Source organism: Rhinoraja longicauda, chromosome 16 (genome assembly GCF_053455715.1).
Source record: "Rhinoraja longicauda isolate Sanriku21f chromosome 16, sRhiLon1.1, whole genome shotgun sequence".
Classification (NCBI taxonomy): domain Eukaryota; kingdom Metazoa; phylum Chordata; class Chondrichthyes; order Rajiformes; family Arhynchobatidae; genus Rhinoraja; species Rhinoraja longicauda.
In genome coordinates, this window is record NC_135968.1 from 41,407,873 (window position 1) to 41,428,885 (window position 21,013).

General features: G+C 43.3%; 1 protein-coding gene across 4 annotated transcripts in view; it reads right to left on the reverse strand.

Annotated features, from left to right (window-relative positions):
- Nucleotides 1–21,013, reverse strand: part of cfap46 (cilia and flagella associated protein 46) — a 188,671-nt gene that overhangs the window by 24,360 nt on the left and 143,298 nt on the right. For all 4 annotated transcript variants that reach the window (XR_013548319.1, XM_078413696.1, XM_078413695.1 and 1 more), the window contains 5 exons: nucleotides 16,332–16,408; nucleotides 10,413–10,606; nucleotides 6,205–6,332; nucleotides 3,755–3,846; nucleotides 1,302–1,466 (listed from right to left, as the gene is read on the reverse strand). Coding sequence is in view for 3 of the 4 variants with exons in the window: in XM_078413696.1 (XP_078269822.1) it covers nucleotides 1,302–1,466; nucleotides 3,755–3,846; nucleotides 6,205–6,332; nucleotides 10,413–10,606; nucleotides 16,332–16,408 (656 nt within the window). In the remaining variant the exon portion in view is untranslated. The remainder of the gene's footprint in view (nucleotides 1–1,301; nucleotides 1,467–3,754; nucleotides 3,847–6,204; nucleotides 6,333–10,412; nucleotides 10,607–16,331; nucleotides 16,409–21,013) is intronic.

Below are 21,013 nucleotides of genomic sequence, written 5' to 3' on the forward strand. Positions count from 1 at the left end.
ATGCATTACGTTTTTTCGTATTGTATCTTTCCTTCAATAAAGATAAATATTAAAAAAAGAAAAGAGATTTAGAAGCAGGACCTCAAATATAGTGTTCTCCTGAATACTTTAGAGCCGTAGGCCAATTAATACAAAAATAGAATAATATTGTGGATGAATGTGTGGCCAGAAAAATTGTGCAAGTGAAATTTATATTCTTGTGGGCACTGGGATTGATTCGGGGGAAAGTGTGACATGTACATGTTGAAATGGTAGTATTCTGACAGGGACCTCATGGGCAGAGAGCAGTGATGGCCATAGAAAAGTCCAAAAATATGTAAATGTTCCATTAGTAGGAATAAATATGTTGTGGAAATTGTTAGGATGCACGGCATTCAACTTCATAAAATTCTTCTCATGGTCTTTCATAAACTGGGCATTTAAGGAGCTGGGACGTTTTGTGTTACAGTGACCTTCAACTCAAAGGTCATTCCACAGGATGTCACATATCTCTGCAATATATTACTTTAGATATAATGTGGTGCATCTGAAAACAGTCTGTGCTCGGGTGTTTTCCTTTTGCCTCGTGGTTTCTGACCCTTCATATGTTGCCAACAATGTCTATATCAAACCCTTCAGTAATACATACAGCCAAAGGTGTTACCAGAGAACATAGAACACAGTACAGCACAGGAACAGGCACTAGGGCCCATGAAGCTGACCCTGACCATAATGCCAATCTAATTAATCCCATTTGCCTGCAGGAGCTCTACATTTCCCTATTCCCTGCTGGTTCATATCTGAACTAATGGAGGGAAGAAGGTCAGTGATGAAAACAACTGGTTAAATATTTATCACTTTCGAGTATTATTTTCCAAACCTTCATCTTTCCTTTGGTTCCTTGAAGACCATCACAAACGTCTGATCAATCGCACTTACCTACACTTAACATCCACTTTCCCTATATTTTTTGTGAATTATTTGAGAATTTATCGTGGCTGAAAAGTGAACGATCAACGTTTTTTTCTTATTTGGGCGGCCATGGTGGCGCAGTGGTAGAACTACTACCTTACAGCGCTTGCAGCATCGGAGGCCCGGGTTCGATCCCGACTACGGGTGTTGACCGCGTGGGTTTTCTCCGAGACCTTCGGTTTCCTCCCACCCTCCAAAGACAGACAATTTTGTAGGTTAATTGGCTTGGTGTATGTGTAAATTGTCCCCAGTGTGTGTAGGATTGTATTAATGTGTGGGGATTGCTGGTCGGTATGGACTCGGTGGGCCGAAGGGCCTGTTTCCGCACTGTATCTCTAAAAACAAGTTACCTGGCTTATCTCTATATTGACGATTGTACAGCAATTGCAGTGAGAAGTCTCTTGAAACTGAGGTGATTACATCATTCTGCAAGACCTTCAGTGCCTCCAAAGGTAGTTTCATCAATAGTTCATCAGCCAAAAAGATTACAAATTCTCCTAAATCTTGAGACGGACCTGAGAAGAATTGATTACAATTTTACTTTCAGAATGACTTTTGGGGAAATAAAATTATCAGTAGTCAACTATGAAAATGTTTGATCAAAAATTAAGACTCTTGCAAAGTATTTTATAAGAAATACACAAACACAAATACTGTACAAAAGATACCAACATATTGCAGCATATTTTGTTATTTAACCCAATGGAATAGAATAGATCCTTAATTGATACACTAATACAACTATCTCAGCATTTCGGTCATGTTTTTCGACAGTAAATGGTCCTGTAGATGACGCAGAGGAAGTCAGGAAGGAGAAGCTGCTGGGATGACTTCCCCTGGAAACATTTATGCCGTTGCAACCTTTAGGGAAGCATGGAAGACATGCTGTCTGCACCATGTTGAATTTATCATGCTCTTGCAATCAAAATATTTCAGTGGCTGGACCAGAAATGTTTGTGGTGATGAGTGCTTCCTATTGGGAAATTTGATGATGGTAATGGTGCCATAAAATATTAGTCAGTCTCTCTCCTGTTTAAAATGGTCATATTAGTTTAGAGATACAGTGCGGAAACAGGCCCTTCGGTCCACCCAGTCCACACCAACCAGCGATCCCCGCCCATTAACACTATCCCACACACACTGGGGACAATTTATATTTACACCAAGCCAATTAACCTAGAAACCTGCACGTCTTTGAAGTGTAGGAGGAAACCAAAGATCTCAGAGAAAACCCACGTGGTCACGGGGAGAATGTACAAACGCCGTACAGAACAGCACCCATAGTCGGGATCAAACCAGGGTTTCTGGCGCTGTAAGCACTGTAAGGCAGCAACTCTACCGCTGCACCACCATGCAACCCTTTGTCTCAACTGTATGCCAATAACGTTACTTAGCATTGATCGGCTCAAGTCTCGGTATTCTCAAGCTCTTAATTCAGCAGACACAACATGTTCATGAGTTGTGCAATTGTGATTAGAATGGAGCACTGTGCAAGCATCAGTAAATATTCTTATCATATCCATGATAGAGCTGAACTTGCTGAGGAAGCATGAAAATGATGGAGTTTAATACCCTCCCTGAAGAACTCAAGCAGAGATCTCTTGTGGCTCAGGTCGTCAACCTGCAACGACCACAATCATCTTTCATTGAGCTGAGTTCAACTTCAGCTAGTGAACAGTTTCTCATTGACCCCTATGGAGATCAAGGTCAGAATCCTCACTTTTGGAATTCCACTCTTTTGTCCACATTTGATGTGTGGTCAGGGAAAAATAGTTGAGATGTTGCTGAGAGGGTAACATTTGTGGAAGTACAATGGTATCTTACCCCTTTAACGTGAGGACGTTATAACGTATACAAAACGTAGTAACAACAGAAAAGCCACCTGGCAATGGACATTCAAAAGTTCTTTATTGTACTATGTGGAACTTGTCCTGGTGTCACCAAGGGTGGTGGTGTATTGTAGGTGACTAGAGGATTACTGAGCAGATGAAAAAAAATACTGTGCAGGAATTCCAGGAACAGGATGATGAGCTTTTGACAGCACTGGGCCTGCACTCGCTGGAGTTTAGAGGGACACCGGAGATCTCTCTGAAACTTACCAAATAATGAAATCTCTAGCCAATAATCGGCCTGGCCTTGGGTCATCTGTTGCTGCGTCATCTTTGCCCAATTTGTCCTGTCTTTCTTTCTCGTTTTCAGGCCTTCCCCCCTCCCCCTGACCCATCTACAATCAGTCTGAAGAAGGCTCCCAGCCCAGAACATCACTCTCTATATTCCCAGGAGACACTGCCTGACCTGCTGACAGCATTTTGTGCCTATCTTTCAAATAACAAAAGGCCTGGATAGAGTGTATTTAGAAAGGAGATGAGGAGGAATTTCTTTATCGAGAGGGTGGTGAATCTGTGGAATTCATTGCTGCCAAAGATGGCTATGGAGGCTAAGTCTTTGGGTATTTTTAAAGCAGATATTGATAGGTTCTTGATTTGTAAGGGTGTCGAAGATTACAGGGAGAAGGCTGGGGAATGGGGTTGAGGAGGAAAGGTAGGTCAGCTATGATGGAATGGTGCAGTAGATTTGATGGGCCGAATGGCCTAATTCTGCTCCTAGGTCTTATGAACATGAGCACGGTTATAACATTCTTTACTCAAAGATGTTTAGGCTACATTTAAATAGGTGCTCCAGGTTGATAAAACAAAGGGACAGGATGATCTGACTGGTCACATCATATTTGTTGAGTCGGCAGTAGATATCAAAAATGTTACATCTTGTACATAAAACCCTACTCTGATTCCTTCTCACATACCTGGAGTTGTTCTTTCACCCACTGGTTTTTCCTCTTTCTTTTTGCGTTTTGATTTCGCTGAATCCATTCCAGCTGCCAGGGGAGTCGGTGGTCTGAATATAAAACCTTTTTATTAGGATGTATCTTCAATTGAAATCCTTCTTCCATGCACCATCAATATAGCACAAATTGATTTGTTTCTTAGCAGATATTCCAAAGCACATATATTTTGCAGCATAGCTCATGAAGAAAAGTAAATACTATACTTTTCTAAAAGGCTATGCCTTTAGTAAGCAAGTAGGATTATTTGAAGTTGTCTACATTGAGGAAGGAAACAGTTTCCTTTAGCTAGGCCTGTATTTTAATAACCCGACATGCTGGGACCAGGGTCATAGTTGGTGGGATGGGGAGAGGAGGAGGGTTCGGGGATAATCAATAGCCTACAATGTCTTGAGCATTATGAACACTGGAAGCTCTCTGCCTGGGAGCCTTGCACAAAAGTGGTGTAGTCCTAATCAGAAATGCTTTAACAGGCCCATTTTAATCTTTATGCTATGAACATAGCAAGATTATGGTGTACAGGATTCACAGTGACTTGGCAATATGAGAGGGATGTGATGAAAGGGTGTTACTCAAGCTGAATGTCTGTGACCAATGGAGTTCCGTAGGGATCTGTATAAGAAAATAACTGCAGATGCTGGTACAAATCGATTTATTCACAAAATGCTGGAGTAACTCATCAGGTCAGGCAGCATCTCGGGAGAGAAGGAATGGGTGACGTTTCGGGTCGAGACCCTTCTTCAGACTGAAGAAGGGTCTCGACACGAAACGTCACCCATTCCTTCTCTCCCGAGATGCTGCCTGGCCTGCTGAGTTACTCCAGCATTTTGTGAATAAATCCGTAGGGATCTGTGCTGGGTGTGTGTGCATGTGTGTGTGTGTGTGTGTGTGTGTGTGTGTAAAGAAAAATGTAGAATTTGCAGACGACACCAAGACTTCTGGAGTTGCAGAATGTGTAGAAGGCTGCCGAAGTATACAATGGAATCCGCTACAGAACTGGGCAGAGAAATGGCAGATGGAGTTTTATCCAAGAAAATGTGAGGTGAAGCACTTTGGGTAGCCAAATGTAAAGAAAAATAATATAATCAATGGCAAAACCGTTAGCAGCATTGATGCACAGAGGGATCTTGGGGTTCAAGTCCATAGTTCCCTGAAAGTGGCAACAGAAGTAGATAGAGTTGGTAAAGTAGGCATATGGTATGCTTGCCTTCTTTGGTCCAGGCATTGAGCATATGTCAAGTAGTCACAATGCAGCTTTATTGGACTTTATTTGGTCTCATTTGGAGTACTGCGTGCAGTTTTAGTCGCCCCATTACAGGAAAGATGTGGATGTTAGCTGTCAGGCGAGGTTGGAGAGACGGATTATTTTCCCTGGAATGTTGAAGGTTGAGGAAACATCTGATAGAGATATATAAAATCTGAGAGCTAGAGACAGGGTAGGCAGTCAGAACTATTTCCCACGATGAAAATGTGGAGGATGAGAAGATAAAGCTTTAAAGTGAAAGGGGAAAAGTTTGAAGGTGATTTATTTTTAAACACAGAGGATGGTGGGTGGGTGGAATGCACTGCCGGGAGAGGGGTGGTGGAGGTAGAAATGATAGTGGTGTTTAAGAGGCTTTTGCATAGGCACATAGATCTGCAAGGAACAGAGAGGTATGGATCATGTGCAGGCAGGTGAGATTAATTTATTTGAACATCATGATAGGTACAGACATTATGGGCCAAAGGGCCTGTTCTTCTGCTGTACTTTTTAATGTTCTACCATTTATTAAGATGTAACATACAGTAGTCAATTAATTTTCCAGTCGTTTTTTGGAATGCCGAAGGATACCTGAGTATCGAGAGGAAACCGTCACAGTCACAGTGGGCGGCAGAGTTGCTACCTTACTGTGCAGGGTCAAACCCGACTACACATGCTGTCTGAACGGAGTTTGTATGTTCTCCCCGTGATCACGTGGGTTTTCTCCGAGATCTTCGGTTTCCTCCCACACTCCAAAGATGTACAGGTTTGTAGGTTAATTGGCTTGGGATAAATGTAAATTGTCCCTAGTGTGTGTAGGGTGGTGTTGATGTGGGGGGATTGCTGGTTGGTGCGGACTTGGTGGCCCCAAGGGCCAGTTTCCATGCTGTATCTCTAAACTAAACTAAACTAAACTAAAAGTCACTAGGGAACATGCAACTTTGCAAAAATCACAAAGGTTTTTCACTGCTAGAAGAGGGAATCAGTTTTTCTTTTGACAAAGTTTCATAGAAAGTGTGAGATTGGGACCACAAGAGATACCCTACAAACATTTGTGCAAATGGAATTCTTGGATTTTATATCTGATTTACAATTTGACATAATTTGAAACTTGTCCTTCAGACTTATTTCACTGAATTTTATAGGAAAAATCTTTAAACAAACTACTTACGGAGCAAATGTGAAGTCAAACTGCGAGAAAACAGGATTCAGGTACTCTTCCACAGACTTGATAATACCAGCAAAGTCTTCAACAAACTCATTTTCAAATTTTGCTGTTAATTTTCTACGCTTTTCATTCTACCATGAAACAATAAATTAAAACAAAATCAGTTAAAAAAAAAAAGGGTTACACCACTGAAGGAGGTTGTACCAGTTCTATATAAAAGCAAAGATAGATACAAAATGCTGGAGTAACTCAGTGGGACAAGCAGCATCTCTGAAGAGAAGGAATGGGTCGAGACCCTTCTCCAGACTGATGACAGGGGAGTGGGCGGTGCAGAGATAAAATGTAGTCAGAGACAGTTAGACTGGCAGGTGAACTGGGAAGGGGGAGGGGATGGAGAGAGAGGGAAAGCAAGGGCTACTTGAAGTTAGAGCAGGCAATGTTCATACTGCTGGGGTGCGAGCTACCCAAGCGAAATGCGAGGTGCTGTTCCTCCAATTTGCGCTGGGCCTCACTCTGACAATGGAGGAGACCCAGGATAGAAAGGTCAGTGTGGGAATAGGAGGGGGAGTTAAAGTGTTGAGCAACTGGGAAATCAGGTAGGCTTAGGTGGACCGAGCGGAGGTGTTAAGCGAAATGATCGCCGAGCCTGCGCTTGGTCTTGCCGATAAATACGTGGAACAGTGGATACAGTAGATGATATTGGAGGAGGTGCAGATGAACCTCTGCCTCACCTGAAAAGACTGTCGACGTCCTTGGTTGGAGTCGAGGGGGGAGGCATAGGGCCAAGTGTTGCATCTCCTGCGGTTGCAGGGGAAAGTACCTGGGCAGGGGGTGGTTTGGGTGGGAAGGGACGAGTGGACCAGAGTTGCGGAGGGAACGGTCTCTGCAGAAAGCGGAAAGGGGTGGAGATGGGAAGATATGGCCAGTAGTGGGATCATGTTGGAGGTGGCGAAAGTGTTGGAGGATTATGTGCTGTATGCAACGCCTGATGGGGTGGAAGGTGAGGACAAGGGGGACTCTGTCCTTGTTACGAATGGGGGGACGGGGAGCAAGAGTGGAGCTGCGGGGTATCGAAGAGACCCAAGTGAGAACCTCGTCTATAATGGAAGAGGGGAACCTGTGTTCCCTAAAGAATGAAGACATCTCGGATGACCTGGTATGGAACACCTCATCCTGGTCGCAGATGCGGCATAGACGGAGGAATTGGGAGTAGGGGATGGAGTCTTTACAGGAAGCATGGCGGGAAGAAGTGTATGACGGAGGAATTCTGCAGTTCTTTCCTACATATAGAAAAGCAATCTCTCCCCATATTGATGTAATTATTTTCCTTCCAGAAACTCAACTCGTTCCTTTTGGATAACCACAGTTGAATCAGCCCTCGCTACTGGCAGTGCACTCCAGACCCTCACTGCATTTATGCTTAGATAACTTTTGGTTCTTTCACTATTCACTTTTCTTTTATCTTCCCTTGCTCAAGATTTTTCCACCAGTGCGAACTGCTTGTCTCTACTTTCTGATTCTAACAGTGCTTCCAATAGATCGTCACAAACTCATATATTCCACAGAGAACAATCCTAGCTTCACTTGTCCATCTATATAACGAACACACTTCATCCCTGAAGCGTTTCTATAAATACAATCCACACCCTTTCTAAAGTCTTCCCATATTTTCCAAAGCATGGTGCTTAAACTGGATACAATTATTCCCAAACCACTGCTTTATAAAGTTTAGGCATAACTTTCTTCTTGTGCAATTCATTCCTTTACTTATAAAGCCAAAATCCTTTATATATTTTGTGGCATCGGGGATGATGCCAGCTTTGGTGGTGACCACACCGACACTCGCAGTAGGGTGATCGCATATGATATGTTTTATTTACAGTAGGTATTGCTACTGGAAAACTGTAACGTCCAGGTTCAGGAACAGCTACTATCAGGCTATTAAAAATTAAAAACTACAACCTCCAAATAAGCTCTGAACCTCCAAATAAGCTCTTGGTTTTGGGGGCATTGGTTTTGTCTTTTGCCACTATTATTGTTTAAAAAAATAAAAATAAATTTAATTTTTTTAAATATATATATATATAAACATAGCACAAAAAGTAAGGAAATTTGTGTTTGGTAGATTATTTCTTTGTTGTAACAATGCTTCTTGGCAATAAATCTTATACCATTGGAAAGCCTGTTTATTTCCCTTTTAAATGGTGCCACATTTGTAAGGAACATGCATTTGTGGGATGAGCAGCAGAGCTGAGTATATGGGTTGCGCCCATGAAAAATTTGCCAAATCTTCTCTGCCAATGCCAAACAGCTTATTCTGCTGTTGCTATTGACTCTTGTTTTGAGCTTCTGGTACCCCCAGGTGCTGACAATCAGGTGCCTGATTGGCAGCATCTGTGAGCATGGGCCCTGCTACAGTGGTCAGTAGGTGTCTGCTCCAAGAATCGGCATGCCACGTTTGACTGATCTGGATAGGGCCCGTGCGATAGGGCAACTTCAAGCTGGTGTTCCGCAAAACCAAGTTGCGGCATTATTTGGAGTGAGCCCTAGTACCATCTCCAAAGTGAAGGCCAAGTTCCATATAACGGGGGATGTCAGAGACAGGCCGCGAAGTGGGCGTCCCATGAAGACAGTTTCCTCACCCTGTCAGCACTTAGGCTGTCGCCTGTAGGCTGTCTTCTACAGATTTGCAGTCAAGGTTTGCAGGACGATATGGCCGACGGCTCTCTGCCCAGACAATTCGGAACAGACTGCACGCAGCCGATCTCCGGTCTCATAGGGCTGCCAGGAGGCCTGCCATGACTGCCCTTCACCATCAGGCCCGTTTGCACTGGTGTCGGCAATGTTCAGCGATGAGTCCAGATTCTGCCTACGGCAGTTGGATCATAGGGTCAAAGTGTGGAGAAGACGCGGAGAACGTTATGCTGATTGCTGCACCGATAGAGTAACATCTTTTGGTGGAGGCAGTGTGATGGTGTGGGGCGGCATCTCCCTCACCGGAAAAACGAGGTTTGTCATCATTGGAGGCAATCTCAATGCAGAGAGATATCGAGATGAGATTCTGCAACCAGTGGCAATCCCATATCTCCACAGTCTGGGACCGAACTCTATCCTCCAAGATGACAATGCTCACCCCCACAGAGCAGGGTTTCTCAGAGACTACCTCCAGAATTTGGGAGTGGAGAGGATGGAATGGCCTGCCAGCAGTCCTGACCTCAACCCCATTGAACACTTGTGGGATCAGCTTGGGCGTGCTGTTCGTGCCAGAGTGACCAACACAACCACGTTGGCTGACTTGCGACAAATTCTGGTTGAAGAATGGGATGCCATCCCACAACAGTGTGTGACCAGGCTGGTGACCAGCATGAGGAGGAGGTGCCAGGCTGTTGTGGCTGTGTATGGTTCTTCCACACGCTACTGAGGCTCCTGTTTATTAAATGAATAAATTGTTAAATTGCCAATATGTCTAGTTTCTTCAGACTTCAATCATCCAATCCACCAAACAACACCGAACAAGAGTCAATGGCAGAATAAGCTGTTTGGCATTGGCAGAGAAGATTTGGCAGATTTTTCATGGGCGCAACCCACATACTCAGCTCTGCTGCTCATCCCACAAATGCATGTTCCTTACAAATGTGGCACCATTTAAAAGGGAAATAAACAGGCTTTCCAACGGTATAAGATTTATTGCCAAGAAGCATTGTTACAACAAAGAAATAATCTACCAAACACAAATGTCCTTCCTTTTTGTGCTATGTTTATATATAAAGACACAATTATGTATAGATAGAGAAAATTTATACATATAGAGAAATATATAGACAAAATTACGTATTGAGACAATTATAAATATCAGATATATATATATATACTATATATATAAATATATATATACTATATATATAAATATATATATACTATATATATAAACGCACACACACCCACACACATACATACAAATACACACACACATATACATACATATATCTGATTTTGAGACATATGACAATAAAACACTCTTGATCTTGATTTTAAAGAACAGGTGAGTTATTTCTAATTGAGTACTGAAGTTGCAAATGAGACAGACAAGGAAAACTTCACAAACAATAATCAAAGGAGAAAATTACTATTAAAAAAAATCTGCATTGGAAACAAAAGAACAGCAATGATTGTATAATGAAAATAAAATGTCCAAATCAGATTAAACTTACCTTTTCTGCAACTTGGTTTTCATGTAATTGCTGAAAGAGCTCACGCCTGTGCATCATGCGATCACATTGGTATTCATGTTTTAAAAGATTTTGAGCCAGGTTATTCGTATAATTAGAAATTTTTGCAATTAAACTTGAAAGTGATTGTGGATTTACAGGAACACGAATAATTTTGGCCTGCGTTGGACCTGGACCTGAATGATTACAATGTTAATATTTGATTCAAATATAAACATAATGATTCCCAATGAAAAAGTGAATAAAGGTCAATTATATTAAAATGATGAAATCAATGTTATCACCATAATACTAAAATGATTATTTGTTCCAAAAGTTTAAAGAAAAGTGTAGGACTGGATGAGCCAGTAGAATAATTAATTATTCTTTTATATTTTAGACTTGGGTCCAAATTCATTTTCACCCCGAGGATTGAAATACAGTATCTGTAGGAATCTTATATCAGTCGTCTAAATCCAGTTCCTAAAAAACATGGGTTGACAGCAGAAAAGTAGTTCCAAGTAGCTAATAAATCATCAATCAAACTTCAAAAATTGTAGAATGGCTGGCATAGTAAATGGAAAATCGCCTCACTGGTTCATTTAAGTTGATATTATTTATAAACCAGGATAGACTATATTTGGGCCTGGTAGATTTCTAACCTGCTCACTAATATCCTGTTTGGGTTTCGCAAGGACAACTTGGCTTCAGATCTAATTTCTACCTTCGTCCAAACATGGACACATATCTGATTACAAAGGTGAGGTGATAATGACTGTCCTTGACATCAAATCAGCCTTTGACTTCATGCAAAAACTGAAGCCACCAGGGAAACTGTTTGCCCTGGAGAAAAGAATCAGTCACACATGTCTGTTCTCATTAAGAAATGTCCTTATTGAATTGATCTTCCACCTACTGGGGAGAGAGACCAATTCAACTGTATAGCATGGTCCAGAAACTTTTTACAGTTATTCTGAACACAGTATCTTCAGGTACACATAGAAGTAAGACACCGTAACTGTACTAACGTATGGAGGTTTGGTAATCATAACAGAACCAACTTGGAGTAAGGAGCATCATCAGATTTCTCAGACATCATTCGCTGTGTGGGCAGTTCAAGACCACTACCTCCTTTCAAGCTGGTGCTCTTATTATTTAAGTATTCCTTTATTTTTGTTGCGGCCTGCAGTTAGCAAGGGGACATATCTGGCAGCAATCTAGTTATTTCTAAATATGTTCCTGCAGGGGTTTACATTTCTTCTTATCTCATACAGCAGGCTCTATTCGTTCTGCTATCTCAGGTGATGGTGTTATTAGGAACTGCAGAAAAGTTGATGCTATATTTCTAAAAGCTATTTGCAATGTTTTCTTCCGACTCCAATGGAATCAGAAGCTCCAAAAAGGGAACCTGGCTGCGGTTGTTGGAGGTTAACTATTGTAACGCCAATACTAGAGATACTCAGCAGTATTTAAGACTGTGCCATTTTTCAGCTGCTTCCTCAATCATTTCCCTCCCATATCAAGGTCAGAAGAGGGGATGCTCGCTGAGGATTGGACACTGCTGCAAACCCCCATCAAATGATGCAGTCCATGACTACAAGCAGCAATACGAAAGAACCAAACGAATAACCTCTCAACATTCAGTGACCTTACCATCATCAAGACCCCTACCATCAATATCCTGGGGTTACCATTGATTAGAAACTCAACTGGACTCGCCACATAAGCAGCTTGACTACAAGGGTAGGTCAGCAGTGATAGACTCACCTTCTTTCGTCCATCTACAAAGCAGAAGGCCCTGGAATGCCTTTTACTTGACAGGATCAGCATAGCGCCAATCACCTCAATAGCCCAGAACATCCAGGTAAAACCAGTCATACATATTACAATAGGATTGATCAAAGGTCGGGTATTGCACATTGAGTGACATTCCCATATTTTCCATGGCCTTATTATGGAAGCCACCCACTACTCTGATTTGGAAATATATGCATGGTCATTTATAGTTCCTGGAATTCTCTACATGTGGGAGGATCTTCACCGGAATGATCTAATTTGTTTTAGAAAATGGCTAACCACCAGTTTTCAAAGACAATCAGTGATCGGCAATAAATGCTGGCCTTGCCAGGATTGTGAGCAGCTTTGGGCCCCATATCTGAGGAGGGTTGTGCGGGTGCTGGAGAGGGTCCAGAGGAGATTTACGAGAATGATCACGGGGATGATTGAGTTAATGTATTGTGGCATCGGGAATGATGCTAGGTTCGGCAGTGACCGCACCGACACTCGCAGTAGGGTGACCGCACATTGTATGCTTTATTTACAGTGGTAAGAAAGTCCAGAACCGCATGGGGGCACTGTCCCTCACCATCAACACGTGTCCCACAGCTCAGTCGGAGCTCAACGGAGTTTGTACGTTCTCCCCGTGACCTGCGTGGGTTTTCTCCGAGATCTTCGGTTTCCTCCCACACTCCAAAGACGTACAGGTTTGTAGGTTAATTGACTGGGTAAATGTAAAAATTGTCCCTAGTGTGTGTAGGGTAGTGTTAATGTGCGGGGATCGCTGGGTGGCGCAGACTCGGTGGGCCGAAGGGCCTGTTTCCGCGCTGTATCTCTAAATCTAAAAATCTAAATCTAAAATCAGTCCTGGTTTCAAAGGAGGAGGCATGGTGATCTCAAGCTTCTCCCTGTAGTTCACCCTTTCCTTGAGAGGTGGCGCTGATGGTCTCAGGCTTATCCTGGCGGCTCATCTTTGCAGCTTGAAGAGACGACACTTGTGGTCTCTGGATTATCCTGGTGGCTTAGTCTTTGCCTTTCTGTGTGGGGGAACAGTCCCTTGTTGTCTGTGGGCAGGGAGAAGAACTAGCCTCTCAGGCTTGCCCCGGCCACTCAATCTTAGCCTTAGTAGAGGCACTAGCTGTGTAGGGATTCTTCCTGGCAGCTCAGTCTTTACTACATGATGGCGCTTAATGGACATGGTCACCAGGGCAGTGCACATCTTCCCTCTCCTTGTGTTCCTCCTATTCTCAGCAGTTTGACTCGCCATATTAGTTTCATATGGTCATGGAGTCATACAGTGCGGAAACAGGCCCTTCAGTCCAACTTGCCCATGCCGTCCAACATGCTCCAATAACACTAGTCTTATTTGCCTGTGTTTGGCCCATATCCCTCTAAACCTATCCTATCCATTTCAACATTGTGACAATACCTGCCTCAACCACCTCCTCTGGCAGCTCATTCCATACACCTACCACCCTTTGAGTAAAAAAAAGTTGCTCCTATTAAATCTCCCCCCCCTTCCCCACATTAAACCTATGACCTCCGGTTCTTGATTTCCCTACTCTAGGTAAAAGACTGTGCATTTACCCTATCTATTCCTCTCATGATCATGTACACCTATGACTCTATATACACCTCTATAAGATCACCCCTCATCCTACAGTGTTCCAAGGAATAAAGTCCTCGCCTGCTCAACCTCTCCCGAGAATTGAGGACCTCGAGTCTTGGCAACATGCTCGTAAATCTTCTCTGCACCTTTTCCAGCTTAACAACATCTTTCCTATAATAGGGTGACCAAAACTGAACGCAGAACTCCAAAGATGGGCATGCTAATGTCTTGTACATCTGTAACGTAACCTCCCAACCTCCATACTGAAGAAGGGTCTCGACCTGAAACGTCACCCATTCCTTCTCTCCCAAGAGGCTGCCTGACCTGCTGAGTTACTCCAGCATTTTGTGAAAAAATTGATTTGTACCAGCATCTGCAGTTATTTTCTTATACTCCATACTTAATACTCTGACTGATAAAGGCCGATGTGCCAAAAGCTTTCTTGATCACCCTATCAACCCGTGATGCCACTTTCAAGGTACAATGTACCTGCACTCCTAGATCCCTTTGCCCTACAAAACTCCCCAGTGCCCTGCTCCAAATGTGCCACCAATGGAATTTTTCATCTGCTTCTGAGTGAATATTGTTTAGATGGACCACTGAGCACCAAAATATTCAGTTGCTTTCAACTCATCATTTCAACCTAATAGGCATCGTGATCTGCTTGCCTTGCATGCTCTGTAAAACATTTGTTGTGTGCATGTTAACACCCTTTTATAATATGGCATCTCTCACCACAAGCGCCCATGGTCTGGGTGCCTTTATGCACAAGTGACTGTAAATTAATCATTTCTATGTTTCTATGTTTCTAATGTGCAAGTAGAAAGACAAACTGCATGCTGGCCTTTATTGCAAAAGGATTAGTGTATAATTAAAGTAAGAACAGAATAAGAATAAAAATACCTTGCAGAAATTATGAAGGAACCTGGTGAGACTGCAACTAAAATGTTGTGAATGAGTTTGGTCAATAGCTAAGGGTAAGGGAAACGGAATGGAGATTCACCAGGCTGATTCCCGGGGTGGAAGATCTTGTCAATGAGGAGCGATCAAGCAGAATGAGAGGTGTTCTCACTGAAGCACACAGAATTCCTACTGAACTGCACTGAAGATGCAGGAATGGTGTTTCCCATGACTGAGTTCTCGAAACGGGGATCACAGTCCCGTTTGTTTGAGAAGGAATAGCAAGAAAATCCAGTGAATTAGAGGCCTGTAAGTCACACATCGGTGGTACAGAAGCAATTGGAGAGGATGTTTAGGAATTAATCCCATTTGGAAGGGAATGGGTTAATTAGGGACAGTCAGCATGTATTTGTACACATCCTGTCATGTCTTTCTAACTTGAATGAGTCTTTTGAGTAGGTGACCAAGGTGATTGGGAGACGCTACCAGGGCTGGCGTTGAATGCAGATACGATACGAGCATTTAAGAAACATTAGGTTATGCAGAGAATGGAGTGGTCTGGATTATGTGCAGGCAGATCCCATTTGATTGTAGCATCCTGTTCGGGACAGATATTGTGGGCCAAAGGGCCTGTTCCTTTTCTGTACTGTTCTATGTTCTGTGTTTTCAAGATGCCCATTCAGGACCGTGTTTAAGAAGAAATGTATTTACAATATATATCACAATGAACCTTCAGAATTAAAGATCGCCTTAGGGCAAGCTTTCTATAATGTATATCCAACCCGATAAGAAAAAATGTAGAGGTAAAGGGTAAAATAGTAACCAAATTTTTGAAAGATCAAATGTGGATCCCAGAAACAATTAAGTAAAAAAGCCAGAGAATGTGTTAAAATATAGGGATTGTATCCACTTGAAATGAAATACAACTTTTCGAATAGGAGGTGCAGGGCATAACCTCATTAAAACTGAAGGTATCACAAAATGCTGGAGTAACTCAGTGGGTCAGGCAGCATCTCAGGAGAGAAGGAATGGAGAAGGGTCTGAAGAAGGGTCTCGACCTGAAACGTCACCCATTCCTTCTCTCCAGAGATGCTGCCTGACCCGCTGAGTTACTCCAGTATTTTGCGATACCTTCGATTTGAACCAGCATCTGCCGTTATTTTCCGACACCTCATTAAAACTGATATATGTTCAAGGAGTTCATCAGGGTTGAATCCTAAACCATTCCTTCCAGCCAATTAAAAGTGGTATTAGAAGAAATCTGGCCATTTGTTTTCTGCCATTCCATTTCAACAATCAAAAAGGTCAGGAATGGTGCAGTAAACAGGATATAAATTAGTTTTTGATAGAAAAGAAGGAACAAAAAATAATACAGGGAAGTGCAATAATAAAAGATAACACCTTCAAATGGAGCAAACAAAAAATGTTATGGGAAATACAGAAAAATCTAATATACCATTCAAACTTGCAGGATAAAAAATGGAACATTGGGAATATGCTTGTGTGGATCGAGAACTTACAATCTTTAAGCTGAGTCAATTCCATCTTAATTTCTTCAACACCAAATAGTAAAATATTCCATTACCACAAAAACAGTAAAAGGTATTAATTCAGAAAAATAGTAAAACTTTTCTTACTTTGATTTCCTTTTCCTTTTCTTTCAACAGTGGATTTTTGTTTTGGTTTCTCAAGAAGTGCTGCATATAACATAGATCTACAAAAAAATTAATACATTTGTCAAGGTTCACATCCATGAGAAGTAATCTGTGAAAAGCATAATCGGGTGTCCCACTCTTGACATTGTCTCTATTTGACCAATCTTATGTGCTGGATGCTCCAGAATGGGTCGAGTAGCACTGCAATACAGGTGTTGGGATCGGGATATGTAAATAACCTGCACCCTTATGGCCAGATTCAGGTCACATTCACAAATTGAAGAAGGGTCTCGACCCGATATGTCATCCATTCCTTCTCTCCTGAGATGCTGCCTGACCTGCTAAGTTACTCCAGCATTTTGTGAATAAATATTCACAATTTGTAAGATTGCAAAGCAAATCAAAGACAGAAAGCAAAGAGTGGGAATAAATGGGTCCCTTTCAGAATGGCAGGCAGTAACTAGTGGGGTACCGCAAGGCTCGGTGCTGGGACCGCAGCTATTTACAATATACATTAATGACTTGGATGAAGGGATTAAAAGTACCATTAGTAAATTTGCAGATGATACTAAGCTGGGTGGTAGTGTGGGGGTGTCCAGAACAAGGGGCCACCGTATAAGAATAAGGGGTAGGCCATTTAGAACTGAGATGAGGAAAAACTTTTTCAGTCAGAGAGTTGTGAATCTGTGGAATTCTCTGCCTCAGAAGGCAGTGGAGGCCAATTCTCTGAATGCATTCAAGAGAGAGCTGGATAGAGCTCTTAAGGATAGCGGAGTCAGGGGGTATGGGGAGAAGGCAGGAACGGGGTAATGATTGAGAATGATAAGCCATGATCACATTGAATGGCGGTGCTGGCTCGAAGGGCCGAATGGCCTCCTCCTGCACCTATTGTCTATTGTCTTGTGAGCTTGATAGCATGATTTTAGTGCTGGCCAGCATTCGTTGTGCCGTGCATTGCATTAGTATCTATGTACAGGTCCTGATTACATTTACAGCCAGAGCTTATATAAATAAGCTCATTGATGCTGATTGAAGCCTCTCAAAAGGAAGATGTACTGCAGCAGCAAACATTGGTGAACCACATTGCAGATCTAGGGTGAGACTAGGCAGCCTGATGTTATGATATGGTTCTGGAAGGGTTGGACAGCAAGGTAACGAGCAGAGAGTTCATTTTCTCACACGGAGCCTGGAAGATTGACAAATAGCAGTGGGGGGGGGGGGGGGGGGGTGACAAGAAATGAGATCCCTGCCAGGAGTGAAGCATCAAAGGTTCCAATTGGAATTAATACAATATTCACATTGACTTAATTCAGTGTGAAGTGGGTTTGGCAATGTCAGAACAACTGTTCATTTACTCTCCGACCAGCTTAATCACTGAATTACTCATCCAACAAGAATCTCTATGTGTTCATACCCCAACTTAATATTCATCTTATCCACTACACCATCACACACTAATCATTACTCTGAGCCTCACCAGTATCTCTCAGCCTATTGGATCACTGCTAGCCATTCAACCAAATTGGCCACATCACTCAAACATATTACATGAAATTCACTAACAAATTCCCCTCCGAAAACAGCAGATAACTGGTGCCAGCGATGATGAAACCAGCAGTCTGAAGAAGGGTCTCGACCCGAAACGTCACCCATTCCTTCTCTCCAGAGATGCTGCCTGACCCGCTGAGTTACTCCAGCATTTTGTGTCTACCTTCGATTTAAACCAGCATCTGCAGTTTTCTTTCCTACACATCTTGCCGCTCCACTGCAAATTCTCCTCAAGGTATGTCTACTTTGAAGAAGTTCCCCTCCCTTCGACGTGAGTTTAGCAACATAGTCTCTCACTGCTCCCCCTCTGTGAGTCCTCCTGCATCAGTCTGAAGGGTCTCGACCCGAAACGTCACCCATTCCTTCTCTCCAGAGATGCTGCCTGACCCGCTGAGTTACCCCAGCATTTTGTGTCTACCAGCAGATTCAAAAGGTTCACTAGCTGGAGGGTAGCCATTATTGAAGAGGCAATCAGAGACCCCTGTGATGGCAGACTTAGATTTTATTCTCTACCTATTCCTTCATCCCATATTCCATTCCTCCTTCATCCTATAACCTCTCCTGATTTACAAGGTGCTCCATTGAACACCCTTCCCCTCAGCTTTGTGTTTTTCTTCAACAACAAAATAACGTCAAGATGTCAATTTGTTACTCAGTCTGATACTTACAGCCAGTTTCTAAGATATCGACACTGAGAAGTTTATTGGTGGAATGTGCACATCGTGAGTCACCATCTTGAGTGGCCTGCAGCAAATTCAAGGAGGAGCCAGCGCTGCCGTCGCAGCTGCGGCTTGCCTGCAGTCCGTCTGTCTTTTGGGTTTTTTGTTGTTTTTGTCTGAATTGTAGTTTAATATGATGTAGTGTTGTATGTTATGTTTTGGGGGGGGGTGGGAGGGAACGGGAACTGTAACATTCTCTCTCCAGAACGGAGACGTGACCTTTGTTCTGTGTCGTGTCTCCGTTCCCGCTGCGGCCTACCATCAGCCATTCACCTGGGACCACCTGGGGCTCTGGTTCGCAGAGCCCGCGGCGCGGACTCACCACCTGCGGCGCTGGCTGCCTGTGAATGCTGCGGGAACGGCTGCGACTCGTCTCCGGAGGCTCCGGCGCGGGCCGCGTGGACGTCGGAAGCCCGCAGGCCCCTGGATGGGGGCCGACATCGGGAGCTCCGGCAGCGGCAGAGGCAGCGTGTTCGCCCGCCCTGAATCGCGGGGCTTGGGTCGGCCCGCCACGGACCTTTCACCGTCCGGCGCGGCCTGAAATAGGCCGCGGGATTTTTCACCGCCCAGCGGGGGCTTCAATATCGGGAGCCCCGACCGCCCCGACGTGGCAACTCCAACAGCCTGACCGCGGGACAAGACGGCAGGGAAGTGAAAAAGACATTTTTGGCCTTCCATCACAGTGAGGAGGGACTGGAGGAGACTCACTGTGATGGATGTTTCTTTTTGTTTGGTGTTAGTTGTGATTGTATGTGTTATTGCATTTTTATTGATTAATCTTATTGGTCTTATTGTTCAACTGCGGGTAATGTTTCATTTTACTACACATTTATGTGTATGTAACAAATAAACGACTATTGACTATTGAGAAGGAACCTGCCACACCAGTTTGCCAGCAATTGAGATTGCTCAGAATTCTGCTCCAAAGGACTCAGATGGGGATTACAATTGCAGGTTTGTTATATTTCCCCTCTGGCCTGATAGTAGCCTAGTCATAATAGTGACTAACTATATATAAAGCCGGTACCTCAACCACCCTATACACTTTGTGAAGAGCTAACATTTGAGCTGGTGGCTGCAAAGATCAGATCAAGTGATGCTTTGCCATCTTCATCACTATCTTTTTGATTACACCTGCCACCTGCTCAGATGGGTTTAATGAACCAAAACCAGAAAGGCACCTGCTTCGGTTGGAAAGAAGTGCTCGCTTAAACAATCTGCAGTTATAAATTAAGAGGCCAGTTCATTGGCTATATTTAAGAGGGAGTTAGATGTGGCCCTTGTGGCTAAAGGGATCAGGGGGTATGGAGAGAAGGCAGGTACGGGATACTGAGTTGGATGATCAGCCATGATCATATTGAATGGGCTCGAAGGGCCGAATGTCCTACTCCTGCACCTATTTTCTATGTTTCTAAGAGAGATTGTAGAATGAAAGGTAACTGGGTTGAGGAGAATGATTAGGTATGGGCATACCATCATCCTCAATTGCCTCAGCTCTGCTGCAGCCATGGACTATGACAACCATTCCCGTCATGGCCAAAGCTCTGCCATCCGGGAGAGTGGGACCTTGAAACCGAGTGTGTCCCACACTGCAAATAAATAAAAGCTGCAGAAAACGCTGAGAATCAATCGAAAGAGTACAGAGTTAATGTTTGAGATCAATCAGTCTTTGCCAGAACACCTATCACCTAGTCAGTAGAGTTCCTAGGCTTGTCCCATACTGATCTGCTGTTGTTGGCACCAGATACAAGCCATCTTCTGAAAGAGACAGAGAACTGTTTGTGTCTAAAAATCAGTCTGGGGAGAAAAAAATAATAGGTGCAGGAGTAGGCCATTCGGCCCTTCGAGCCAGCACCGCTATTCAATGTGATCATGGCTGATCATCTAAAATCAGTAACCTTTCCTGCTTTCCCCCCATATCCCTTGATTCCTTTAGCCCTAAGAGCTAAATCTAACTCTCTCTTGAAAACATCCAGTGAATTGGCCTCCACTGCCTTCTGTGATTCACAGCTCTCTGGGTGAAGACATTTTTCCCCATCTCAGTCCTAAATGGCCTACCCCTTATTCTGAAACTGTGACCCCTGGTTCTGGACTCCCCCAATATCGGGAACATTTTTCCTGCATCTAGCCTGTCCAATCCTTGAAGAATTTGATATGTTTCTATAAGACCGTGTAGGTACAAGGTAGTGCAGCTAGTGCTGGGCTTGTTGTTGGCAGAAGCTGTGAGATTGGAGCTAGGCTTGGAGTAATGGTGTTTGAGGATATGGGTGCAGATGTTGATATGCAGATCTTATGCTTTCAATGCCATTGAGCATAATCCATGATCGTTAAAATTGTTGTAGCAGTTTTCATGTCCTAGTAGTTATATCCTCCCCTCTCTGCCATACTGCAATCATT